Source organism: Lolium perenne, chromosome 2 (assembly GCF_019359855.2).
Source record: "Lolium perenne isolate Kyuss_39 chromosome 2, Kyuss_2.0, whole genome shotgun sequence".
Classification (NCBI taxonomy): Eukaryota; Viridiplantae; Streptophyta; class Magnoliopsida; order Poales; family Poaceae; genus Lolium; species Lolium perenne.
In genome coordinates, this window is record NC_067245.2 from 107672070 (window position 1) to 107698825 (window position 26756).

Sequence of the window (26756 nt, forward strand, 5' to 3'; positions counted from 1 at the left end):
ACACTGTTACCGTCACACTATGAAAGGAGGAATAGATCACATCAATACCATCATAGTAATAGTCAACTTCATAATCTACAAGAGATCACAATCATAAACTACGCCAAGTACTACATGATGCACACACTGTCCACATTACATCATGGAGGAGGAATAGAGTACTTTAATAACATCACTAGAGTAGCACATAGATGAATAGTGATACAAAACTCATATGAATCTCAATCATGTAAGGCAGCTCATGAGATTATTGTATTGAAGTACATAGGAGAGAGATTAACCACATAGCTACCGGTACAGCCCTTAGCCTCGATGGAGAACTACTCCCTCCTCATGGGAGACAGCAGCGGTGATGAAGATGGCGGTGGAGATGGCAGCGGTGTCGATGGAGAAGCCTTACGGGGGCACTTCCCCGTCCCGGCGGCGTGCCGGAACAGAGACTCCTGTCCCCCAGATCTTGGCTTCGCGATGGCGGCGGCTCTGGAAGGTTTCTCGTACCGTGGCTTTTCCGTATCGATGTTTTAGGTCGAGGGGCTTCTTATAGGCGAAGAGGCGGCGTCAGAAGGGGTCTGGGGCCACCAGACAATAGGGCGGCGTGGCCAGGGCCTGGGCCACGCCAGCCCCATGTGTGGGCCCCCTGTGGGTCCTCTCTGGCGACTCTCGGGTGTTCTGGAAGCTCCCGGGGATTCTAAGATGCTGGGCGTTGATTTCGTCCGATTCCGAGAATATTTCCTTACTAGGATTTCTGAAACCAAAAACAGCAGAAAACAGCAACTGGCCCTTCGGCATCTCGTCAATAGGTTAGTTACGGAAAACGCATAAATATGACATAAAGTATGCATAAAACATGTAGATATCATCAATAATGTGGCATGGAACATAAGAAATTATCGATACGTCAGAGACGTATCACAAATCATTGTCACCGCCCCCTCTCCCCTCTCACTCTCGCCCATTCTCACTTGCCTTCTCGTCTCCACTCTCGCCACCGGCTGTTGTACTGCCGCCGGTAGATTGAAGACCACCGCGAGCAGGATTGAAGAGTCGGCATTCGAGGACGCCCTCTTCCTCGGTTCAAGCTGGCGTGCACGGACCCCCTATTCTCCGTTTCAAGCTCAGCTCGACAAGGACATCCATGGCGGTAAGATGACGAGTGAAAATCGATAGAAGATCGTTTTGAGAGTAAACTAAAAAGTTGGATTGGCAAACTCCTCACATATGGAGATTTGGTTGGTTCTTATTTACTCAGTGTTAACAAGCCTTCCAACGTTTATGCTATTTTTCTTTGAAATACCCAAAGAAGTGGGAAAGATATTGGACTTCTTTAGATCAAGATTTTTGTGGAAAAATGATGGCCACAAGCAAAAGTATAGACTTACTCAATGGAACATCATTTGCGGACCCAAGGAGCAGGGAGGTCTTCGAGTGGAGGTATTGAAAATAAAAAAATAAGTGTTCACTAAGTAAATGGATTTTTAAACTCTTAAATGAATATAGTGTATGGCAAGAGGTGATACACAATAAATATCTTCAATCCAAATCATTGTCGCAAGTTAAGGCTAAGCCTATGGACTCTGCTTTTTGGATAGGTCTTATAAAGGTCAAAGAATATTTTTTCTTTCATCGCACCTCCTTTACCATAGGTAATGGTGGAGCAACCCGTTTTTGGAAGGATACGTGGTTAGGCACCACACCACTTTCACGCCAGTATCCATCCTTATACATAACACAATGGAAAAATGCTTCTGTTGTTAATGTGATGTCTCATGTGCCTTTAAACATAGATTTTAAGCAAGCTCTAACGGGTAGTAGAGGGGATCAATGGACCCACTTGTGTACCCGGCTGATGGATGTTACATTTTTTACACAACTGGACAACTTCATTTGGATTTAACTTCATCCTGTTTTTTCTCTGTAAATTCTCTTTACCTTGACCATATGAATGATCATATAAAATTTATTTGTAAATATATTTTAAAACTAAAAGTACCACTAAAGATTAAAAAAAATCATGTGGTTCTTATATCGTAAAGTTCTGACGCTAAGGATAACCTTACAAAGAGAAACTGTCACGGAAACAAAAAATGTTTTTTTAACTTAAGATGAATCAATACAACATCTATTCATATCCTGACCTTTTTTCTAGAAATAGTCTAGCCTATTGTGCATATGTCTTTTAATATCGTACCGCACACTAATATCACAAATTTATTTTTTTAATTGGTTAGCGGGGGTCGCAAAAAGTATAAGGCATAAATCCGAGTTCAAGTTTGTGCTTTGCTATGTGCTATATGGAATATAAAAATGATTATATTTTTAGCAATGCAAAATCATCGCCATTTATGCAGGTTGTTCATCTTCATTTATGCAGGTTGTTCCGTTAGCCACTCATTGGATTCGTATGTGGTTTTTCCCGAGACTTGAATAAATAGGCGGAAGGGCGAGGTCAGTGGGTGCCTGGGGGGCCCACACGGCCTGGTGTGGCCGCCCTGTGGCGCCTCTTCGTCTCTCCTCTGGACCCCGTCTTCGTTACGGTAAAATAAGAACTTCGGCTTTTGTTTCGTCTAATTCCGAGAATATTTCATGTACAACTTTTCTGAAATACAAAACAGCAGAAAACAGGGAACTGACACTGTGACATCTTATCAATAGGTTAGTGCCGAAAAATGTATAAAAGTGTAACGAAGTGTAAACAAAATATATAGGAATTGGTGTAAAACAAGCATGAAGCATCAAAAATTATAGATACGAGGAAATTCGCAAAGAATCAGTGTCCCTAGCAATTAATGAACAATTATGGGTGCCATTTTCCCCAGAAGATGTCAAAAAGCGGTTTTCAGAATTGGAGATTTGAAGGCTCCTGCCTAATGGTCTGCATGCATTTTTCTACAGAAAATTCTGGTCTATTTGTAGAGAGGATATGACACAAGAAGTTCTTCAGGCCATAAACTCTGGAGAGATACCCGATGGATGGAATGATGCCACAGTTATGCCTATCCCCAAGGTCGGCAGTCCGGAGTGGATCACTCAATATCGACACATTAGCCTATGCAATGTGATCTATAAATTATTTCAAAAAATCTTATCCCTTCGCTTGAAGGAGTTATTGCCCGAGATCATTTCTCCTATGCAAAGTGCCTTTGTGCCAGGGTGGCTCATTACTGATAATGTTCGGGTGACCTATGAATATATTCACTCCATCAAGAACAAGAGAACTAGCAAAACGGGGATGTGTGCGGTTAAGTTGGATATGCATAAGGCTTATGATCGGGTGGAGTGAATTTTCTTAGAAAATATGATGCGGGGAATGGGTTTTGCTGATAGATGGATTGGCTTAATGATGGATTGTGTTAGATTAGTTCGATACCAAGTGAGGTTCAACTCTGAAGAGACATATATGTTCACTCCTACGAGAGGCTTTCGTCAAGGGGATCCAATATCTCCTTACTTGTTCCTTTTTTTGTGCGGAAGGTTTATCTAGTTTATTGTTGCACGAATAAGAAGTTCGTGGCATCGATGGGGTTAGGGTGTGTAGAAATGCACCATCAGTTTCACATCTACTTTTTGCTGATGATTCCCTTATCCTCATGAAGGCGAAAACGAACAATGCGACTTCCTTGCAACAAGAATTGGATTATTATTGTGCTAATTCGGGGCAGTTGGTAAGCTTATCGAAGTCTAGTGTCTTTTTTTTCTCCTAATACTGATGTTCTTATATGGGCTGAGATATGTGAAGCTCTACACATTGATACTAAGGCGTTATCTGATAAATATTTGGGGCTACCCGCCCTAGTGGGAGCGGACATGAGTGACTGTTTTGAGCACTTTATTGAAAGGATTATCCAACGTATAAATGCGTGGAAAGAGAAGATGTTGTCCATTGGGGGTAAAGATATTCTCCCGAAGGCGGTGGCTCGGGCTATTCTAGTTTATGCAATGTCGTTGTTTCAAATTCCGAAAGGGACATGTAAAAGAATGACTAATGCTATCGCACAGTTTTGGTGGGGAAATGATGAAAATAGTAACAAGATGCATGGCTTTGTGAAAAATGTGCTATCCGGAAAATGAGGATGGAATGGGATTTAGAGATTTCCACTCCGTCAATTTGACGATGCTCGCAAAGCAAGTGTGATGTCTTGCCACCGATCAGACTTCTTACTATGCCACTATTCTTCGTGCCAAATATTACCCTCATGGGGATATCCTCAAGGCCGGACCCAAGCAAGGTTCCTCATTTACCTGATAGAGTATCATTGGTGGACTTGCTACATTTAAAAGGGGGTATATTTGGCGTGTGGGCAATGGAGAAAACATCAATATTTACACAGACCCTTGGATACCATCGAGTCTAGACAGGCACATTATCACACCTAGAGGAGATGTAATCTTTACAAAAGTCTGACAACTATAGACCCTATTTATGGTGGATGGAATGAGAAACTTCTAAGGGATATGTTTCTTGATGTGGATGCGAATCGCATACTACAAATCGTCCTAAACAACCTAGGTTTTGACGCCTTTATAGCCTGGTCCTTCACTAGTCACGGAAGATACACTATCAAGTTGGGGTACCACATCCAGTGGAGGCATTCCTTTGGTGGCCGCGCAAATCAGCTTGCATTGCCAGGGTCCTCAATTCTTAACCCGGTTTGGAGAGATGTATGGAAACTGAAAGTACAAAGCAAAAATAATAAAAAACATCTGGAGGACGTTGCATGGTATACTGCCGCTCAACTCAATTCTTGTGAACCGTCATGTTAAAACTAGTGGACAATGTCCAATTTGTACCAATGCCGCTGAAGATGTTAGCAACCTCTTGTTCCAGTGCGACACGGCGAAACAACCGTGGACATTGCTTGGTCTTAATATGATGATCAAGAAGGCCTCTTTAACTAACCGCTCGAGATTTGTGGTGTTGGAACAACTCCTCCGCAATGATGCAAAATTGCTTCCAGTTTTGACTTTGGTCAAAAGGAAACTTTTGTGGTGGCTTGCTGGTATCCATGGTGGATACACCGGCGACGAACCCATGATGAACCTTTACCCCCGATACTTCAATGTAAGATGTCAGTGCTATCCATTACAGCTAATGCGCCAAAGATTTCATCTAAATCTGTTGATGGCCATCCACATTGGGTTAGACCTAACTCCACAGAAACAAAGATATACGTTGATGGTTCATTTCATCCTGATTCTCATGCAGGGTCAGTGGGGGCGGTGATACGTGATTCAGAAGAACGGTTCATCGCAACGTCTACTGTCTGCATACCCAATATGGCATCAGCTTCGGCGGTGGAGGCTATGGCAATGAGACAAATATTAGCCCTCGCTAACCGCATTGGATGCAATAATGTGCTTATGGAATCAGACTCAAGTGAAACCGTGGATGTGTGTTCTGGCAATGAAGCGTGGTGGGGGAATCCTCTGCTATCTTTGCAGATTGCGTTGATCTTGCAACTCTTATCGGAAGGGTCGGCTTCATGCAATGTCAAGCTAATGAGGTTGCTCATGAATTAGCCAATCATAGTTCCATTAACAAAAAAAATTGTAATTGGGTCGATGAGTCGCCTAGTTTTATCTTGGGCAACCATCCTGAACGATGTAACCATTTTATGAACTCGAGGCACCAAGTTTCCGATGGAGTAAAGTCTGATTTCAACCTTGAAGTCGTAGTGGATGTCGTGACTGAACCCTCAACTCTTAATCCTTGAAATTAGCACCCTGTACATATTAATCCCAGTTAATCTAAACCCTGGACCTGTTGAGCTTAGTTTGGCGCGTCGGAATAATACAGATCCCATCCGGGATTACATGTGCTCTCACTGACCACCGTGGCCCACATGTCATGTTCATCTCTATCATTGATGTCTTTCTGTGTCTTCTCCACTACCGAATCGATTCCTCTTTGCCATTCTCACTTCTCATCTGAATCAGTTAAAATCATTGCATCCCTGGCTAGCCTCCCGGAAGAACAACGACGAGCTCGAGCTATGTGGAGATGAAATATGTGAAGTTCCTCATCTAGTGGAGCAACGACGGGCGGGCGTCGAGCGACGCTGCGCCGGACCTCGCGTCGGCGCTGCTCCTCGCGAGAGCTCCAGTTCGTAGGTCATAGGCTCCCTGTACCTGGCGTCCTACCGATTCTCGCACTCCCCATCCTCATCTAGCTCCGGCAGCAGCCACGACTAGGACGACCTCATCGCTGTTAACCCCGCTTCTCTCGACTCTGCCTTCTCAGGCGACATCAATCCTCCCAGCCCCTACCTCTTGCACCACTGTCACTCCACCTCTATCCGCCGCCGCGGTCCCTCCTGGCCCGCTGCCAATATGTGTCTCCGCGGACTCCAGTGTGGCCGGAGCGTTGCTTGCGTCGTCCAAGAAATCAACCACGGCAACAACTCCGTCGTCGCGTTGTACTGAGTCGCCCCAGCCATCTAGGTGTGGGGTCCTGCCCAACGGCACCACTCCTTACATCAACCGGTGTCCAGCACGGCGTGGCTACGCGGCAAGTTGGAGGGCATGGAGCAGCGTTGCAGGTTAGGTGTTTGCGTTAATGCCAATAGCATTGACGGTCTCAAGATGGAGGCGTGTGGAATCTGTTGCCTAAGTCAGACATTATCTCCAAGCCATGTTGATGCCGTTTAGCAAGTGATAAATTTTGCAGCGATGCCTATTGAATATTGATGCAGCTGAGCAGTAGCGATGCAAGAATGGGAAAGGGGAAATTTATGCGGCAGTGGCGGTAGAGAGAAAGGGATAAAGATGGACATGACATCTGGTGCACGGTAGTCTGTTAGAGTAGAGGCTGATCCTGGCCAGGATCTTCTTATTTCTGGCGAGCCAAAGTAGTCCGAACTACTTTAAGGTTCAGATTGACCGGGATTAAAATGTACAGGGTGCTAATTTCTGGGATAAAGAGTTGAGGGTTGGATTTCAACACCCTCTATAAGTTCAAGGTTGAAAACAGACTTTACTCTTTGTGATGCAATGTTTTCCTTACAGGATACCTAAGGGGCCTGGAATATTTTTAATGAGGTGTCTTGATTGCTTAATTTATTATTATTTCTAAAAAAAACACACGTCTTCCCCAAATCTTGTTTTAGGGCCGTCTCCTAGAATCCTCTTGCAACAACTATAAAAAATATCCTTAACCTCCATCAAACCCCACCAAAACCGTGAGCATCCTCTATACCTCCTATCCTGAGTATGAGTTCATTTTTTCAAGTTTATGAACTTTAACACACTCTGCAGGTTCCTTCTTCAGTATCGAAACGGCCCCGTGCTTTGTTTTCAGCCTATCTGCCGCAATGCTTTGTTTTCAGCCTACATGCCGCTGAATGCTGATTCCGTTTTGTACATGCTTCTTGTTGGACATTAGTGGTATCTTTTACTGCTGTTTTAGCTCTACTGAAGATGGATGGTGATCACAGAAACATAGACCGGGCAGAGCTTTTGGTACGACAACCCCTGACGCGATTGAGAAGTCGATCACTGAAGTCAGTAGTACTACCACGGAAATTGTAGCAGTTGCCCGGGCGACGATGAGTCGACGAGGCAGGGCCGCAGAACGTACATAACGGCGGGAAAACGGCCCAGACATTACGGCATTCACCGGGATCAACGGAAAAATGGTCGCTTTCCAAAGCCGTCGAATCAGATCCATGGTACTTGACCTGCATATATTCCACCTGCCAATGCCCAGAACCAACAATTAAGCCCGACCGTAATCACCGGCCGGCGCGCTCGATCGGCTGCCTCACCATGGCGATGGCGGTCGACTGGTCATCGCTCCAATCCGAGCTCCTGAACCTCGTCGCGGACGGCTTGCTCGCCACCGGCGACGTCGACTACTATGCCAGCCTCCGCGCCGTGTGCCACAGCTGGCGCGACGCCACCGCGGACCCGCGCGGCCCGGATCCCCGCTTCCGTCCCCGCTCCTGGGTCATGATCGACTCGCACGCCGAGGACGCGCAGGACTCCCGCCGCCTCTTCCTCAACATCGACACCGGCCGCTTCGTGTGGAAAGAACTGCCCGTGCTCCGCGACTGCGCCTGCCTGGCCACGGACAACGACGGCCTCCTCCTCCTGCAGCGGCCGAGCGACTGCAACGAGATCTCTGCCTTAAACCCCTTCACGGGCGCCTCCATCAGCTTCCCCCGGAAGTATCCCGCGGACGCCTCCGGCGGACGCATGGTCTCGACGGGCTCGTCGCCGATGGTGGTGCTATGCAGCTTCCACGACAAGCAACACGGAGCCATGGTCGATCTGAGTTCCCAATCCGCGCCCGAGTTGATCTTCGCGGCCAAACCAGCCCTCGACTCGTTCGCCTCCGTGGTATCCTGCCAAGGCCGCGTATACGCCATGGACAGGAAGGGAACCGTCGCGGAGCTCGGACGCCACTGGAAGATCACCACCATCGTCGACGGCGGCTGGCGCCAGGAGGCATCGCGTCCCTCGTTTCTCGTAGACAACTCAGAGGAGCTGCTGGTTGTGCGTCCTCCAGTGCCCGGGAAGGTCCTGCAGGTCTACGCGGTCGATCTCGAGAATAGGGTTCTCCGGATGATCAAGAGCATCGGGAACCGTGCCATCTTTGTCGGCGATCGGTCTCTGTCGGCTTGCGCTGATGGCCTTCCTACCATTGAAGCCAACTGCGTCTACTACATTGGCGGCGTGTTCGAACTGGAGAAGCAGTGCGGGATTTACATGCATTGTCTCGAGGACGGCGGCAGGGAAAAGCTCATCGAGCCCATTGACATGCAACTCCGCCCCTTGAGCCTTACAAGGATACTCATGGACTACGCAAACTATGGCGACATGATGGAGCCTGATATTCTAGCCGCCTACGCACCTGCTCTCTTTTTTCTACTGAATGATGAATGAAGAAGACTCAACCGCTTTAAAGATTTATTATCTATGAACAACAAAATATCCAAGTACATGAGGATTATTTGATAAGAAATCGATGTTGTCATAATACATATCTTGCTATATTGATTATTCTGCTATGTGAACATGTGCCTTATGTGGGTAACCCCTAACCCGGCAGTTCAAACGGGGGCGGTAAAATTAGCAGTTTTAATTTTTGGGTGTACAAATTCACGGACCGCACGAGTGTCATTACATAACATAATGGCTCAGTAAGATCACTGAGCACCATGTGGCTCGCCGAGAAGAGGCGCACATGCCAACGAGATAATAGAGGAAGGTGGCCGGGGAGATTTGGGCGTGATGGGTCGCTCACAAACCCTTTTCTCATATCAGCTGGGTCAGAAAATGGGCGGTTGGTAGATCACAACAAAAAATATTCTCTGTGTAGCACGGTTTTTAAAACAGCTTGGATGCAGTCAAAACATGCTCCAAGAAGAACGTCCGATTCGGTCGTTTCTCCGTGGCTAGGCTCTGACGAGCGCGAGCACGCGTCGGCAAGAGTGGCCGCGGCGCCTCCAGAAAGCGCGCGATAAATCCTGTCACCGACCCCTCTCCCCTCTCACTCTCGCCCGTGCTCACTCGCCTTCTCCTCTCCCTTCTCTCCCCTCTCGCCACCGGCGGTTGTACTGCCGTCGGTAGATCGAAGAGCACCGCGAGCAAGAGGCGTCCAGGGACACCCTCTTCCTCGGTTCAAGCTCGCGTGCACGGACCCCCACTTCTCCGATTCAAGCTCAGCTCGTCAAGGACATCCATGGCAGTAAGATGACGAGTGAAAACCGATAGAAGATCGTTCTGAGAGTAAACTTGCAAGTTGGATTTGCAAACTCCTCTCATATGGAGATTGGTTGGTTCTTATTAACTCAGAGTTGACAAGCCTTCCAATGTTTATGCTATCTTCTTTTAAAATACCTAAATGAGTGTGAAAGAGATTGGACTTCTTTAGACCGAGATTTTTGTGGCAAAATGAAGGCCACAAGCGAAAGTATAGACTTACCCACTGGAACATCATTTGTAGACCCAAGGAGCAGGGAGGTCTTGGAGTGGAGGTATTGAAAATAAAAAAGTAATTGTTTACTAAGTAAATGGATTTTTAAACTCTTAAATGAATATGGTGTATGGCAAGGGTAGGTACACAATAAATATCTTCAATCCAAATCGTTGTTGCAAGTTAAGCCTAAGCCTATGAACTCTGCTTTTCGGATAGGTCTTATAAAGGTCAAAGAAGAGTTTTTTATGTCGCCTCCGCTATCATAGGTAATGGTGAACCAACCCGATTTTTGGAGGACACGTGGTTAGGCACCACACCACTTTCACATCAGTATCCATCTTTATACAACATGGCACGACGAAAGAGTGCTTCTGTTGCTAATGTGATGTCTCGTATGCCTTTAAACATAGATTTTAGGCAAGCTCTAATGGGTAGTAGAGGGGATCGATGAACCCACTTGTGTACGCGGTTGATGGATGTTACATTTTTTGACACAACCGGACAAATTTGTCAGGAAGTTATACCCGGCGAAATCCAGGGCCTGTGCAAAACTTGAAAATGGGCCCTATCTCATTATAAAAATAGAACTAATGAAAAATTATAATGTCTATATATATGTAACTTAAGAATTACTCTTGGCGTCCATAGATTCTTACGTCGTGGTAAAATCGTCACAAAACTATTTCAACAGAAAACATATAGTCTAAAAAGTCAATCGGATCGGCGGTCCGACCGGAAATACCCACATCTAATAATTTTGATACATTTAAAATGTTTGAATATGATAAGTCAAGATAGTATTGTACTTCAGTTGTCTAACGTATTTATGATTTGAACTATAAATTTGTTCCAGCAGTAAGTATAGTGTGATTTGTACATGCAACTCATCTATGTACTATTCAATGCTAATAAATTGCATGATCAACATCAATAAAAAAAATTGGACATAATAAAAAAACGAGTTGTGCTTATTTTACATAAGTATTTGCATCGTACATAGGCATCACTAAGAATAGCAGAAAACGTGAGAAAACAAAGAAACAAGTCGAAAAAAATAAACAAACGTGCTGGGCTTATTTACACCAGTATATTTGCAAATAGAATATGAGAAAACAGCAAAAACAATGAAACAAATTGTGTTAACTGTGAGAATCGAGCTCTTAACCTACTGTCCAATCAAGCATGCTGGCACAACAAGACAACTTGGGCTGAGAAATTTATTTGACTATATACTTAAGCGCACAATATATAAAAGTAGAATTAAGGAATTTTGGGTCCCTAAAATCTAACACCCAGGTCATAAAATCTTTGGTCCATCTCCGCCTTCAGATTGTTGTGGCACCGTAGGACAAAATTGCATGTGAGGTCAAATGCCCCACGTACATTCTCAGGTAGATCTTCAGCATATACAGGTAGCGGTTCTTCATCCAGAACAGTCGCATCAGTCTCCCCTTGACAGATCCTGACATCTTGAGCAAAACAGTACCGTGATCAGCCTAGAAATCCGATACCAGCTGATAAGGCACGAACTAGCGAAACACCGAATTCATGTGAATATGTGGCCCGATCTTTCACGATACAAGTAGCAGCAGCAAATACTTCCAATCAAACAAGGATGCAAGATCGTAAGAGAAAACTAGTGTTGAGTATATTGGATCAACTCCAGGCGCAGCAGCAACAAAATCCCTCGTGGATGAGCAACAAAATTTGGTGTTCCTCGACATGAGACTTTTTAACTCACGATAAAAAAAAAATCTACGATACAAGGCCGAAGCCTGACCCATGAGCAACAAAATTTGGTGTTCCTCAACATGAGACTTTTCTGTAGTTTTATTTAACTCACGATAAAAAAAAAATCTAAGATACAAGGCCAAAGATCTACCCTAAACCCTAAGCCTGCCTGTTATATAGGTGACCCATGACTCGTACCTAACCTACCAAAAACCTATGCAACCAAAACTGATCGATCCGGACTCTCTCCCTCTTACAGTATCTAATACATCTTTCCTAATTAATTATGCGGCTACTCGTACATCAATAACTAGTTTGAAAAATGAAGGACTTAACTATAGCTAGGATGGAAAAGATGGATTCGCAAAAGAAAAGGATGGAAAAGATCGGAGTGGGACTTCGATCGATCCAACCATGATGGACGGGCATGGTGGCCTGAACATCGGTATTACTGTATCCGGTGCAACTAGCTGGACAGGAGTATTGACAATAGAATTAAGACGTTCCTTGTTGCCGCGATATGTCGACTTGGTCGCCGAAAGGGGAGAAGATAGGGAGAGGCAGGGCGCGTCGGCGTCCACATCCTCGCCATTGGGACTGGGAGGACGAGCAGCCGGCCGAGCTAGGCCTCAGTCATGGCGCACTGGCACGACGGGGGACAGGACTGAGATTTTTATTTTTCCTTTTTTATTACTTTTTTACATATTTACATATTCTCACCTTAGGAAATTGCTCAGATTTTTGTCACGTCGTCCGTCCAGGTGGGTCCCACTTGTCAGAAAGGCTGTCAATTAGGTATCACTGTTCCATTAGTGCACATTGCAAAAATGTTGTAGAGTGACAATTTATGGGATTATTTTGACAAGTGGTAGTTTTTCGAAATTTATGCACAAAAATGGTAGTTTTATGCTAAGAACTTCTAGAATATACCACTTTCAAATAACGATTATGTTCAACTATATCGTATGGCCAAAAAATACTGTATGGTATGGGCAATGAAGAAGGTTGTGTGCATCTACTGATGCAGAGGCAGAGGCCAGGATACCCATTTCGAAAAGAAAATAACTATATGGTATTGGCAATGAAGCAAATTAATAAATATCCAATTAATGCCACATTGAAAAGTTACAATAAATTGTTTCCCTCAAATAGAGATACGTGTGCTGCTTGAAATATCGGGTGCGGGGGAGTGTCAATTTTTACTGAGGAGAGAGGCGGCTCGAGGGGGAAACGGTTGAGGGCTCATTTTGTAGCTTGGATGTAAAAAAAAAAAAAATTTTTGTTCCAAAATGCTACGTTAGACTGTTATCTAAGAAACAGCGCATCACTCTGTTAATTCTAAATACCAACCTTGTATAGTTATAAAGATTGGTAAGAGAGGGAAATATTTGATCCTTCACCACTTTCCCCCTCCCCTCTCACCGCTCTCGCTCCTCTCGTTGGTAGTCGCAGAGATCTTACCGGGCCGCCCCCAACTCCTATCTGGCGGCGCTGACGGCCGGAGATGGAGAAGGGGGGGCGCCGGAGTAGTTAGGGTAGCTAGGTTTGTTGGCCGTGTGTCGGTAGTGGGCTCTTTGCCCGGTAGTTGGAGACGAGCGGCAGATCTCGACGCCCAGATCTTGCTTGCTTTAAGGCTTCTCCTTACCTTGCGGGCCAATTTTTTGTGCTCGGGTGTCGTGCTCCTCTGTTCTTGCTGGCCGACCGAGGTGGCGAGGAGGAAGAACGGTGCGACGCCACCCACCCTGTGACAGCGAAGCCTCCGGCCGGCCGTGGTGGTGAGGTGAGGCAGAGGTGCTCCTTGGTGGCCTTTTGCATCTAGAGGTGGCTTTTGCCCTCCGGTGGCAGGGGTGGTTCGTGCGGAGCATTGGAGGCGACATGGCTTGGCCTCCCTTCCTCTTCCAAGCTATCGAGGTGACGGCGTGGGGGTGGTAGGTCATCCATGGCCCGTGTCTCTTCCTCCTGCTCCGGGGATCGACGAAGAGTGGGCTTGTCCTCGGCCTTCTCAAGCTGTAGATCCTAGTGAATCCAAGCTTTGCGGCGGACGAAGCTATCCGCGGCTGAGAGAGCCGCTTTGTGCTCGGCAGAGTCCGAGCCTCTTCTTCCCAGAGGCCAAGAAGAGGTCCAAGGGGAAGATCTTCCACTCATGCCACGATGCTGAACCAAGTGGTTCTTCCCCGGTGCCGGCGTCCTCTATGTGGTGGAGCAAGTTGACGGCGAGATCCGTCAGAAGCGGTGCAAAACTTCTAGGACATGATGGCTTTTTACCAAAATTTTCTAGGGCTTCTTCTGTAAAAGTTCAGTCCTTATCCCAAAATCCCCTAATCTATAAGGGATTTGATGTAAAATGTAACCCTCACTTGGTCAATATATGCAACTTCTAGGGTCTTCGGGCCCTATTCCCGTTCAAAAGAAGAAGAAAAAAGAGGGAAATGGATCGCAGGTTAATTCTGTTGTAGTGCGTTGCAAATGTTCCAGGTATTCCACTCTTGCTCATCCAAAGCGTAAGCTGCCGGTGCAACATGATACGTTCTTTTTCTTCTAGACCATGCAGGCCGATATTTAGATAACGGTCTGCACCGAGAATAATATTTTGCATTATGAGTTCTTAATTGTTTCGTCTACCTTGGTACACCATCCTTGTACATTTTGACCAATTATCACTCTGGATTTTGCAGTGTGATGCACCGAGTAACAACCATCTGAGGCTGAAATTGACCATCAAAGACTCAAAGAGTTTCACCAGAAACCCACCTTGCAAACATAGCAAGGCATTGCTTTGGCATGTACTCTGGAGCAGTATGTCCGCCGCCCTAATTAACAAACGACAAATTAATATATATTTATTCTTTTTGTGAAGAACATTATATATTTATTCTGTGTAGTATATCATTCTTATATGTTAGCAAATTATGCTACAACCCCTGCCATTGGCGTACAGATAAGGTCTGTGCACAGAAATGGAAAAATGGGAAAGAATGACATCCAGGTCTCGTACCTTCACGGTTGCGAATGTGAGGTTATTTGAATATGACCTTGTATATCTGCATATAAGAGAAGATCCTCATGAGCATCAGGACATGTGTCAACCCATCCAATTGCAAGTTGCAACCCACGACTGACAAATCAGTCCGGAAAGCACACTGGCATGCGGGGACAAGCTAGAATTTGTTTTGTTTCACAATGTGCTCTCAACTAGCTGGTGTAGTGCGACTCACCCTGCAACTTGTGCATCGACATACCATGGTCTCCACTCATTCACAACAGAGAAATTCAGAGACCTGATCCAGGCTTGCGTGCCGATGAAAGGTATGACCATGTCGTGATCACCACTGTAAACTAGACATTTGTAGCCTCTTTTAGTGACCTCGAGATGATATTTCACTGAACTGTGAATATCGTTAGCGTACAGTATGTCGTAGTTGCATCTTATCCATAAAGGAACTGCTCCCTGCAACATAGAATGTAATTGATAAACATTAGCAATCAGGAAACAGCAACTGATTATTCACGACACTTGGTGTGAATTACCATGTGGATACCAAGAGCCTCTCTGACTATTTCATTGTTTGCCCATGTTCTGGACATAAGATATTCTGCCGTCTGTGATGAAATCCGAATAGTTAGAGAGAATCCGTTTATGTTCTAGTAAGGAAGAAGAGCAAACTAAGTTGCGCTTGGTCACTAACTCTGCACTCTGTAGAAATCTCAGACAGTTGAAGCCCGGTCCTGGCAGTGTAGTCTTGCAGCCGGAGCATCTCCCGTGCACCTGAACTCAGCTTCAGATTGTATCGATGTGGGCTTGCAAAAGTGCACATTGGCTCCAGAATATGGTTTGGGCATATGTCCTTGACACACTTTGTGAACAAACCATTTCAATGGCTACTCATACAGAAATGGGAAAAAAAAGATAATTGGATACCTCATCAATGACATCATGACTACTTGTGCACTGACGGCTTTGCTGTCTGCTTTGGTCTGCACCGCAGCTATCCTTGTATGCCTGAAAATAGCAAAACGCAAAATAACGATAAACTGAACTGCAAAGGCAAGCATAATACTAGTGTGCAGACTTGATTTCTTATTGCTGAAACAAATACAGGAATATTCATCAAGTTTCTTTACTCCCAGTCATGCAGAGTTACCGAAGCAAAAGGACTTGCATGAAATTGTTCACCCGTGTTCTAAAATTTAGTAACCTGTTCACACATTTTTATTACCTATTGAAACTATTACAACATTCCCGGAATAACAATATGCTACAGCTTGCAACTAGTCGTATATATTTGAGTTTTTTTTTATCGAAGTACCCACTTAATATGTGAGGTCATGCATGTATCCAAGTAGTAAGATCGCTTTCACAAAGAAGAAATAATACCTGGTACATTTCATCAGATATGAGACCCATTCCATGAGCAAACGGTACTTTGGCTGGATTGTCAAAATTCCCATCCGTGACTGGATTACCCACAAGGTAACCCTGATCATGAGTTCATGACATGTCACATTAGCATGGAAGTAAGTTGGAGCTAAACTAACTTTCGGAGGTCATTTACAACAGGGACGGAATCAAACATGGTAGTTGCGCTCTATTAGCATACTGTAGAATTCTCAACCTTTAGATTAAGAGCTGGCCCATTGCCATCTTCCTTCCCTTTAGCAATTTCAAGGGTGATGGCTGGCACAATCATACCACTGTAGGAGTCACCGGCAACGTAGAAAGGGTTTGACAAGAACTCTGGGTGCTCATCAAACCACTGCAAAAGTAAGAAACGTTAGCATCTGCGGTTCGTATATACTAGTAATGGTTGGGCGATCCAACAAGTGTATTATACGTGACCTTTGTGAGGAAGACGACAATTTGCGTGACAGCTTTGGTGTCACTTGATTCGTATCCTTGTGGTGTTACGGAGTATGAGAAGCCAGTTCCTACAGGGGAATCCAGGAAGATGACATTGCTAACCTAGGTGGGATCAAGACGTGCAGTTCAGATTCATCTATAGTCATAATTAATTATAAGGAGAAGATGATGAAGAAGAAGAATTAGTGATTGGAAAACCTGCCTTTGTCCATGAGTCTGGTTTGTAAAGCAGCTTGGGCAAGCCATCGACGTAGGTGCGACGGTCAAAACTCAGAGGGCCTGCACATACTTGATTATTTAGATCATCAGATATAGTAAAAATGTTTTTATATTATACAGGTAAATTCAGATCGCTTGGAAGCATATGGACAGTTGGCTTATTTGAAGCCAAACATACAAGTACAATAGTTGCCGATTGTTTCCAAGCAGACATATGAATAGTACCGTTTGATCAAGGAAGGAACGAAAGATGCAATCGATTTGGGAGTTACGTACCGATCTCGTAGACGAGGCCAGAAAAGGCGGAGCATCCAGGGCCACCAGTGAGCCAGAGCATGACGGGGTCCTCTGCCGGGTTCCTCTCCGACCGGATGAAGTAGTAGAAGAGGCGGACGCCATTGTGCTCGTCCACCTCCACATACCTATGATGGGGATGCGATGCATGTATAGTTCAACATCAGACATGAAATAAGCCGGTCAAGTTATTTACTGAATGGAGAAAGATTGCTGATTAACGGAGTTAGATGTATGTACACCGTTTTAAAAAAAAGATGTATGTACTCACCCTGTTTGGAGTTGGAAGGGGAGGGGTCCCTCGAAGCCAGGGAGATGCGTGATGATATTCCTCTGCTGTGGGAAGCTGAAATTTGAGATGGGGATGGATCTGGAGTTGGAGGAGGAAGAAGAAGATGATGCAGAAAAGGGTAGAAGGAGAAGGAGGCAGATGGAGGCAACCAGGGTGCTCGTCCTCATCGTGTCGTGGCTATCTCTCCCTCACTCTCCCGCTCTGTAGTTTTGTGAGGCTTGGCAGTTGGCACACCGCCTTTGTTGGAAACAAACGAAACATGGAGAAGGGACAAGAAACTAAACGAAAGGAGAGGTAATACGCACGCTGGGATTTTCATAAGCCACGGGTCTTTTGAAAACGACCTTGATTTGTTTGTTTCTCTCTTTTCCACCCGGATGCATTGAACTTTGTTGTTCCTTTCTCGTTACTATCTGGTCACAAGGTCGTTTTTCTTTTCCATATCCACTTGAGAAGTAGTACTCCGCTTTTTTTTCTACTAAGGAAGACAGCGTTACAATTTATGTTCATTGGTGTCCTTTGCTCTGGCCTCTTGGCTTTGAGCACCATTGTTCGTGAGCTCTGTCTTTGAACTAAAGGAATAAGCTATCTTATTTATGAGGAAGAAAACAAGGCCAAGTCATCACAGCGGGGGTTCGGAACCAAGGCTTGACTGTCTAGGTTGTTCCCGGAACTTAAGGTCATAAGAGGAGAGCCGTTGGTCCCGCTCACTCTCGCCAGTCAACATATTTGCAAACTGTTTCTGCTGCCACCATGATACCTGGAAAGTGACCCATTTCTCACTTGCAGCTTGCAAGTCAAGAAGACTGGTAAGAACACGGTGAGCTTGCTTTCTATATCACCCACTCTGGGAGTAAGCAACGCCAGAAAGGATGCAGATGTAAGCAGAGGAATATATCAGGGTTTCAGGTTTGGTTTTGTCCCTAGCTCTTGCCCAGCTACTCTTAAAAAAAACTCTTAATAAGCTACTTACATATGAAACTGCAGCAGACAAGGTAACAAACTAATGATTCATACATATAGGATCAGAGTTCTGACTAACACAACGTCTCTCTCACAGGAGAGCAGACACATGCGGCGACAGAATCACAATCATGCACTCAAATTACATTGACTAGTATAATTGCAAACCAAACTAGGCAGTACCATACAGGCTGCACAGATGCGTGGCTCCGGCCATATAACCACATCAAATCTTCATGCTTCTAGCAACCCTTCCATTCAGCGTTGTTTCGCTAGTATGAAGACCCGGTGATGCCCAATCCGAGTCTCATGGATGCGGCCAAGATGACGAAGGACCTAGAAAACAGTACAGGATTATCATGTCCATATTTGATATTTGGAACTAATTGGTTTTGTTTTAATAGATTTTTTTTGCAGTTGATGTAATATTCCCATAGTTTCAAGTTTTTCTACAGTTGATGTAACATATTCATGGAAAGTGCAGTAGTTTTTGTGAAGCTGGAAGGAAAGTACATGCACAGCAATATTCGTTTATAACTTTGAACTGGTGATCACTTAAGGATAGGGGTAGAAATTTCTTTTCTTCATCTTGTTCAATGACTACTCGAATTCGTCAATGTACTTGCTAGTTATTTTTTCAGTTACTTTAAACTATGGAAACAAGATATTAGAAGAACAGATGCAGCAGCAAAAAAAAATTGTCATTTGTTCATATGTGATCATGAAGAATAGGAATATACTAGTATAAAGTTTCGACCAAAGTGGTTAAAGATGCAAATACTCACGGTAAGGATAGATTTCCCTGTGTGATCAAGTTTTAGCCCAGGCCCCTTTATATCAGCTTCCAGGAAAAAATGCTTCCCCTTCGCTGCCTCAGTGGCAGCTATGTCCCTTAGTTCCTAGACAGAAATTACAATATGATTTTTTCTACATGATGAAATCAGATTAACAGCAATGTCCAGAACTTACCAAAGCCTTTTCCCATGTGTCTTCAGATAACTGCAAGAACGTTGAGAGTGGTAAAGAAAAATGTCATCTCAAAAAGTAACTGCTTATCAGCGAAAAGTAGCGCAAAAGCGAAACCTTTTTCTTAGGACATGCAACAAGATGAGCATTAGCATCAGCATATGTTGCCATCTCGTTTATTGCAATGTTAACCTTCTCCAGTGTAAGCCTCCCCCTCATGTACCTGTAGAAACAAAATGGGATATCATATTTAGTGTCCAGTTATGAAAAAAGCCATAAGATTTAATCACTATCATCTGAGACGAACAAAATAGAATTTGTGTATTCACCTGAGAAAATATTAGGAAAGATGATTAATGTTTCCAGTGGCATTTGGACTAAGCAAAAAAAAATGACCATATGTTCTAAATTTTAGTAAATTAGCCTGGAACCCTTTTCTTAATGTCAGCCACACAGCTATTTATCACATTAATTATTTTCTTCAACTCAGATACATCAACTCGTTCAACAAGGTAATACCAGTGATATACAGATGTATAAAACTAACAGATAGTGATTGATGAGTTCAAAATGAAGAGAAAAGACCATGTAAGGAAACACGACCACATGTCCCACTACCACAGTGATTGGATGACAATAATAAACCAAATCACTGCCTCAGAACAGTGTGCGCTACAGGCAGCAGAAGGATTACAATGCAAACAAAGCAGATTCAGCAGAGAAGATTTGTCGACACTATCCAATGTCTAGGCTCTACGTAAATCACAAAACAGTCAGCTAGCAACTCTGAGTATTTGTAGAAAAAGGAAAAGGAATGAGAACACACACATCACGTATGCAGAGTAATACTGGAGAAAAAAAAACACTTGGATGTACATAAATCGGAAGCTCTAGCACAGAGATGTAAAAGAATAAAGGGCCGCTCAACCAGAGTTAGAAAATCAAAAGTGGATGGTTGCTCTTATATGAAGCAATGATACTGAAATGAAGCTACAGGTAAAATTGATAACTTACGATGACAATGAGTCCAGCTCCCCGGTGGATATATACCAACGAGGTGCTGCCCCTTTCCCCTTCTTCACAGAAACAAAAGAAGGCATTAGTTCAACAAACAGAACTTCTTTTTAAAACGATTATAGCTAAGATCAGTGAATATTACACAAAATAAAATTCTTTACTTTGGGAGCTGCAACTGGCTCATCCTTAATCTTAAAATCAGAGTCCAGAAATTCTGCAGGTGTGTTGAAACTAAAGCACTCAGGCAACATCCTGGAACACAAACAACATGATTCTTGTCACAAAAAGTGAAGATAGAGATAACAGATAAAGTTAATAGCACCAAGTACCTAGCCGAGCTCTGTTCCAGAGGAGTAGCAACGACATCCTCACGCATCCCAGATGGCATGTTTGCAAGCATGTGCTGCAACTTCTGCTGTTGCTTCAAGGATTTCTCCACTAGTTTCTGCATCAGGATTTAAAGAAGCCACAATGAGAAGTAACCACGTTTCACCAACAGACTGAACAAAATTAGGTTCAAAGAGGTTAAGGGCAAATAAAAAAATCATCCCCTTGTAAGACCCACATATGTACTGGGCAGTGGTCATGGGTCATCATCCAACCCATCACCTGTTCCATGCCCAGCCTGAAACCACCCACTCTGCCCAGTGCCCAAGTGTTCAATGGGATGCTTGGCGTATTAGGCAATAAAGCAGGTAATGAAGTTGCTAACTATCAGGTGTTCAACGAAGTGTCTCCAAAGAAAGTTCTGTATAATAGGAGACTCCACAAGGTTATGAGACACATGATGCCTACCAGCAACAATTCATGTCATGTTAGTTGGGTGTGGGTGGTGCGAAGGTGGAGCCACTCGCCAAAAACTCTGACAGTGTCACCAATGTTGGAGGTTTGCCTTTCTTCCAGAGCTTGATCTAGAAAGCCTCCCAGAGAAGGATATTATGGAACTATGTGATAGCAGCTGACTCTGCTCTTGGATTCTGATCATGTCGTGTTCATCGAGGAACCATGATGGCCCGCCGCAAGAATTGTGATCCCAAGAGTATGTCATGATGTAGCAGTTGTTCAGGGAAATACCGCCATGGGGCTAGGTGGTTTCAGGCTTTCAGCCCTGGACACCGTGAGCAGCAACATATGGGGAAAATGCCGTCATGGAAGCATGACAGCTTCAGTTCTGGTCCTGGTGTTCATGTGTTTGTTTTGCTAACGGAAACAAGAATGTTTGACTGACAATCCTAGTCCTCACATGTTTGTTGGCAGTTCTCTGTCTTTGGCATGAACAGTAGATGTAAATCCTGGTGCTTTTCTCGCTCTTCTATAAACATATGTTGAGGGATTCCGCCCCCTCTGCTCTCGTTTTTTTGAATAAAAAAAATCCCTGGTTCTTACCCCCTGTTCTTACGAGGTTTGGTGCATGTTCAGTGGGGCTGTTGGATTTGTACAGGTGCAATTTGAGTTGGGCCAAAGCTGGAGCCGGCATCTAGTATACCCTCACTCTTGGAGATGTTGACATCATCGTGACTTTGCGCACAAGCAATTTATGCTAAGTCATGGATATATTTGTTAGCACTTTGCACATGTTTCATAAATATATCAAATGGATTGGCAGAAGAACTGGGAAGTGCACATGGAATTATAAGCAGTCGGACTAATAGTTGAGTCGAATTGAAGGGAGATTGTTCTTGTCTCACTTAGTACTAAGAAATTTCCTCTATCTAGGTAATATGAGCTGTCTTCTTTGAGAATGATATTGCTGTATGCAAGAGATTTAGATTGGCAGTGAGCCCTGTTGACATGATAAAGAAGTTGCATCTTGGCAAAATTTGGCAAATCTTTGAAGCATACGTGGGCATAGTAACTTCTGAGTCCAAAATGGATAACCAACCAGTGTACATATCAGATTTATAGTTGTTTGGTGCTAGTGAACCGGTGCAAATATTTGTTTGTGTCATTTGACAATATCAGCATACACATGGGAATGCCCTGACCTTAAAATGGGAGCCAAAGGTTTCTATACAGATAATACAAGGTTATGGAGTGATGATGGTATTTCAGGTGCTAAAGCGCTTAGACAGGTGCAAGGATGTATGTCCATTGATCCGTTTTAGAAAACATTCAGTACCGGCGATGGGGTCATGACAACTGATCGATCTTTTCTGAAATTTGGAAAACGAATTTCAGTACAGACCATTATCTCCTGTCATCCAGTCAAATATTTCTGGAAGAGTGACAACACTTCTTACAGCTGGAACACGTGAAACTAGTGGCCAAGTTTCAGGGTTGAGAAACATTCAACATGTGAGTTGGAGCTACAAGGTGGTGCTAGAGGAACAAGTCACTGTGTGGGGGAAGCCAATGTTTTGTGGGGGCAGGTAATCTAACATCAATCCCACATATGCACTTGACTTTTAAGTGGGCATGGACTGGCTCGAAATTCAGGTGGACATAGGCCGATGACTCTACTGGTATCTAAAGAAGCAGCTGAGGAAAGGGCATTGAACAAATGAAATGAAATCACCTGTCCATTTTCTTCTTTCATACAGCATACTGTATCTCCTCTTCTATCTCACTGATTTCTGCTTCTCTCCACCGTTATTTGTGGGTTGGATTTTGAGCTCACGTCCCGGTAATATGTACTCCAATTTAAAATTGGTACAGACCATGAAGCACAATTCATATCCCCTTTTTGAAAAGAGAAAATAAATCCATTTCATGCCCTATGATTTAAATCAATCCGCCATCCATCACAAGAACATCAAGTGGAGCAAGATTAGCATGTTCTGTTTAGCAAACACCACCATCACTGGACAATTTGCATCCCTGATCATCACAGTCAGGGTAGGAACAAGAGACGGGCACACACAATTAGTTCAATCTTTTAATGAGTCCTACTCATGCACTGTAATCGTAACTGTTCCACCATTTCCCCGAAAGAAAGATCAGGATATCCTAATGGTTTCCCCTTTCCCTGTTTGCTATTTACCAATTACCACACCGGTTCTGGATTCTCAAAGAAACAGAGAAAATAGCATTCAGAGACAGACCGCAGCCCAGTAGGGCACGAGATCTGGCAACCTGTGGGTACACTGAGCACGGAACGATACCTTGGCCTTGGGGATGGCGTCGAGCTCCTCCTGCAGGCGGCGGCGGATGGCCTGCACCTGCGCCTCCATGGCCGTCACCGAGGCGTCCACGGCGGCGAGGTCGGTCACCGCCGTTGCCGGGTACACTGCGTACGGGTAAGATAAGGGGTCAGGGCCCACGACGCTAGGGTTTCGGGAGTGGGCAGGGGGGAAAGCTCACTGTTCCGGGCAAGCGCGAGGTCCTGGAGCTCGTTGACACGGGAGCGGAAGGCGGTGGCCACGGCTTCCAGCGACGTGCTTGCGGGGTTCGCGGCGGCGGCGTCCATGAGGAAGGGAGGCCTCGGCGGCGGCCGGCGGGGACAGAAAGTGTGGTTTGGGCGGGAAGGAAATGGGAGCGTCGGGTTTGGGGAAAATTGGGATCTCGGGTCTTGTTTCAGCAGTTGGAGCGCATCGTTAGGAGAGTCAACCAGAGATATTTGTGGGATTTGTTACGGTAAGTTAGGAAGTTATCGATTCCTTAATTTTACTCCGATCTTAAATTGTTCAGCCAGGGGGTCTTGTGTAAAAATTACTCTTACGCTAATTTCCGTGCCAAAAAACTATAGGCACTATAAAATGGAACGGAGGGAGTATATTTTTTTATGCATTTGATCAGATTTTAAATCGTTCCATTTTGGATAGATTTATACTTCTTTTTTCCCTGACCGGGGGAGTATGGAATCGTAGATATGGGTGACAAATTGGCAACAACTCACAATATAGAGTGTGTTTGGTTGCGTGGGCTGATTTTGCGTTCAAATCGTGTGGATGTTAGGGCATCTCCAGTGGGGTGAGCGACCGTTTGCGTCCGAAAAATGCGTTTGATACTACCTCCAGTGAGGCGACGCAAAGTGATCGGGCCGTCCGCGGCGACGCAAACCTGGCCTAAATATGCACATCGGATGCGTCTCTGAGGACGCGCAAAGTGTACGCTCGCGTCTGGCGGACGTTTCGTCTGGCCCGCCTGGCAGTGACCCAGCGTCGATGCGTCTTCTCAAGCGCGCGCCGCTGCGGCAGTCTGCGCCACGTTAATGGCGATGCCTAGGCTGCCGAGCGGCCGCTGCCTACCTCCGCCAACCACGTTAATGGCGACGACACGCGTCCACCGCCTGCCTCCGGCCTATATAAAGAGGGAACATGTTCTTCTTCCTCATCCACTCCAAACAAACCCTAGCCGCCACAAGCTCCACTGTAGCGCCACCTAGCTCTTCCTGCGACACAACCAGGCCCGCGAGGAAGTCCATGGTGGGTCATGGTGGCCGGCGAGGCGGTAGAGGCCGCGGCCCTAGGCGCCCCGGGGCCGGGGCAGGGGCCGCCGTGGTGGAGCAGCTACGGCCCCACGCTCGTCGTCGCATGCGCCCTCCTCGTCTTCGCAGGACGACCGTTGCTTCGAGTTCTTCCTCCGCATCGATGACGACCCACTCGGCATCAAGCGGCTCCCGGACAAGTTCACCGAGTTCGTCGATGGCGTCGAGCCGTCCAACTTGCAGCTACGGGAGGCTGGCTGCAACTTCTGCCGGTGGACTGTGGAGGTCTTGTTCGACGGGCAGGGCAAGATGTATCTACACACGGGGTGGGACAAGTTCGCCCGCGACCTCGCGCTCGAGCCCGGCTGCCAGCTCACCTTCCTCTACGAGGGGGACGGCGAGATGATCGTCAAGTTGTTTGACAACACAGCCTGCTGCAGGCACTACCACACCGGTGAATCCGGCTCGGACACCGATAGCTAGAACTTAGAGTGTTCTTTCTTTGCAGCGAATATGGATACGGGCCAAATGAAGCCAGTAGTGAAGTTTTCTGGTTGTTCTTCCTCGGAAGAACCAGCAGGGGCACCGTCCCAAGCTGGATTTTCCAGTTTGGTGACTAGGTGTGCCCTCGAATATTCTTTCTTGGCAGCGAACAAACGGAAATCAACATAACTGGTTTCTTTTTTATAAATGTTTTTATTTGTGTCAACCATGGTTCAAACTATGTATTAGTTTGTGTAAACCATGTTCCAAACTATGTGTTAGTTTGTGTAAAATCATGTTCCAATATGTAATATTTGAAACTATGTTTAAATGGAGAAGAGGAAAAAAAACAAGTAAGAAAAAATGCGTCGCCCCGCTGGAGCCACCTCGGCAGTAAACGGACGCGCTGACAAAAACGGTCATTTTAGCATCCGTGGCGCGACGCAAACGGACGCTCGCGGATAATAAAATGTGTTGCGCCGTTGGAGATGCCCTTAGCAGTCTGAAAGAAGCTCCGAGCTAAAAATATGTACTTCGTTTGGTAAAACGTGAAGGCTTTTTGTGTAACGGAGAGGCAACTCTGCCATTTTTAATTGGTAGGCTGCAAACGCCCCCTTTTTTCTCTCCTAGTGCACGAAATTGTTCGGTTGCACAATGAGGATCCTATGAGGCTATGAATGGTGAGGTTACCTAGAAACCGTGACTAAATAGTAACACATTGCAACGGTTTATGGTACTTGATGGGTTCGTTTAGGGGGCGAACCATCGCGGGGTGTGTGGCCCTGCTCGCCCCTTGGGGCGATATTGCCCTTTTGTTATCTTTTGATTGTCTGTGATATATTTTTTTGTTTTTATTTTGTCACTCTTGTACCTTTAGCATGACAATGCAATAAGAAATAACAATGTGCAAGAAGCAACGTGGATGTGGGGTTAACATTTTTGAGTGAAATTGACACTTTTTGCCTTCTAGTCATGCGTTCGTTACACTAATTATCCCGTCGAGTAAAATTCATTAGATCACCCCTTTTAGAAGCATTGGACCCTCGTTTTTTGTTGCGTGTGTTGATTGGCCAAGCTGTTTGGTGATGATTGGGGTCCAAATATATTATAATGATAACGCGCTTCCGATATACACATTTTGTTGCGCAACATCAACCTATCATGCATGTCCAATGTAACAGTAACAAGAAACATGCTAAAGCGGGTTTAATTGTTGGGATACTAGATGATGCCCTGCGCGTTGCTGCATAATATTTGTATGCACTAATTTGTTTAACATTTAAGAATTTCAGGAGAAAAAATGGATGGCATCTAAAATCCATAACACCTCTAATGTCCAAATATGAAAGAGAGAAGTCCAATTTACACCCCTAAACTCGTCTCAAAGTTCAGATTACAACCCTCAATTTTATTTTGGTTCAATCTTCAACCCTGAATTCTATAAGCCATTCAGAATTGAACCTTCTACCCTTTTTGACAAGTTTTGAACCGGTTTTCTTGCTAGTTAGCGGTTTCTCTCCCTATATACTATGCCAACTCATCAGCATACAACATACACGGTACATGTACTTCCTCTCTCTCCATATCGCATGATCACCTCATGCCTTATCATGACCGTCTTCCTCCCTGGAACGAGGCCATGGCGTCCACA

The 26756-nt window shown here is 45.0% G+C and overlaps 3 protein-coding genes across 9 annotated transcripts; 1 reads left to right on the top strand and 2 right to left on the bottom strand.

The window, feature by feature from the left end:
* The first annotated feature begins 7761 nt into the window (after positions 1-7761).
* On the top strand, positions 7762-8880 carry LOC139835565 (uncharacterized). The gene has a single exon (XM_071825427.1). The coding sequence runs from the start codon at positions 7762-7764 to the stop codon at positions 8878-8880; it is 1119 nt and encodes a 372-aa protein (XP_071681528.1).
* A 1983-nt stretch (positions 8881-10863) lies between these two features.
* On the bottom strand, positions 10864-17563 carry LOC127333693 (serine carboxypeptidase-like 2). 6 transcript variants are annotated; one of them, XR_007871465.2, is made up of 13 exons: positions 17290-17560; positions 17001-17146; positions 16708-16784; positions 16485-16607; positions 16261-16401; positions 16023-16124; positions 15567-15647; positions 15334-15501; positions 15176-15247; positions 14863-15095; positions 14643-14688; positions 12368-12431; positions 11264-11385 (listed from the first exon to the last, which is right to left on the bottom strand). XR_007871465.2 is itself a non-coding variant. In XM_051360095.1 (12 exons), exons 1-12 carry the CDS (start codon positions 17475-17477, stop codon positions 11242-11244), a joined length of 1539 nt encoding a protein of 512 aa, XP_051216055.1. In that variant the 5' UTR covers positions 17478-17563; the 3' UTR covers positions 10864-11241. The 6 variants fall into 6 exon arrangements, 5 of the variants coding, with proteins under 5 accessions (XP_051216055.1, XP_051216056.1, XP_051216054.1 ...); XM_051360095.1 differs by lacking the exon at positions 12368-12431 and having other exon boundaries at positions 10864-11412; positions 15334-15492; positions 17290-17563; XM_051360096.1 differs by lacking the exon at positions 12368-12431 and having other exon boundaries at positions 10864-11385; positions 17290-17561.
* A 691-nt stretch (positions 17564-18254) lies between these two features.
* On the bottom strand, positions 18255-23757 carry LOC127333696 (SKA complex subunit 1 homolog). 2 transcript variants are annotated; one of them, XM_051360101.1, is made up of 9 exons: positions 23557-23757; positions 23358-23482; positions 20586-20701; positions 20418-20508; positions 20254-20312; positions 19357-19462; positions 19243-19272; positions 19059-19172; positions 18255-18609 (listed from the first exon to the last, which is right to left on the bottom strand). In XM_051360101.1, exons 1-9 carry the CDS (start codon positions 23660-23662, stop codon positions 18532-18534), a joined length of 825 nt encoding a protein of 274 aa, XP_051216061.1. In that variant the 5' UTR covers positions 23663-23757; the 3' UTR covers positions 18255-18531. The 2 variants fall into 2 exon arrangements, with proteins under 2 accessions (XP_051216061.1, XP_051216060.1); XM_051360100.1 differs by having other exon boundaries at positions 20254-20315; positions 23557-23756.
* Between the last annotated feature and the right edge of the window lie 2999 nt (positions 23758-26756).

Coding starts and splice junctions, on each gene's coding strand:
- LOC127333696 (XM_051360100.1), bottom strand. CDS start 23,662: ATGGACGCCGCCGCCGCGAACCCCGCAAGCACGTCGCTGGAAGCCGTG. Junction 20,509..20,585: donor CTGGAACAGAGCTCGGCTAG/GTACTTGGTGCT, acceptor TTTGTGTTCCAG/GATGTTGCCTGAGTGCTTTA. Junction 19,463..20,253: donor GAGCTGGACTCATTGTCATC/GTAAGTTATCAA, acceptor TTGTTTCTACAG/GTACATGAGGGGGAGGCTTA.
- LOC127333693 (XM_051360094.1), bottom strand. CDS start 17,477: ATGAGGACGAGCACCCTGGTTGCCTCCATCTGCCTCCTTCTCCTTCTA. Junction 16,125..16,260: donor GGCCAGCTCTTAATCTAAAG/GTTGAGAATTCT, acceptor ACTCATGATCAG/GGTTACCTTGTGGGTAATCC. Junction 11,413..14,642: donor TCACATTCGCAACCGTGAAG/GTACGAGACCTG, acceptor TCGGATTTCTAG/GCTGATCACGGTACTGTTTT.
- LOC139835565 (XM_071825427.1), top strand. CDS start 7,762: ATGGCGATGGCGGTCGACTGGTCATCGCTCCAATCCGAGCTCCTGAAC.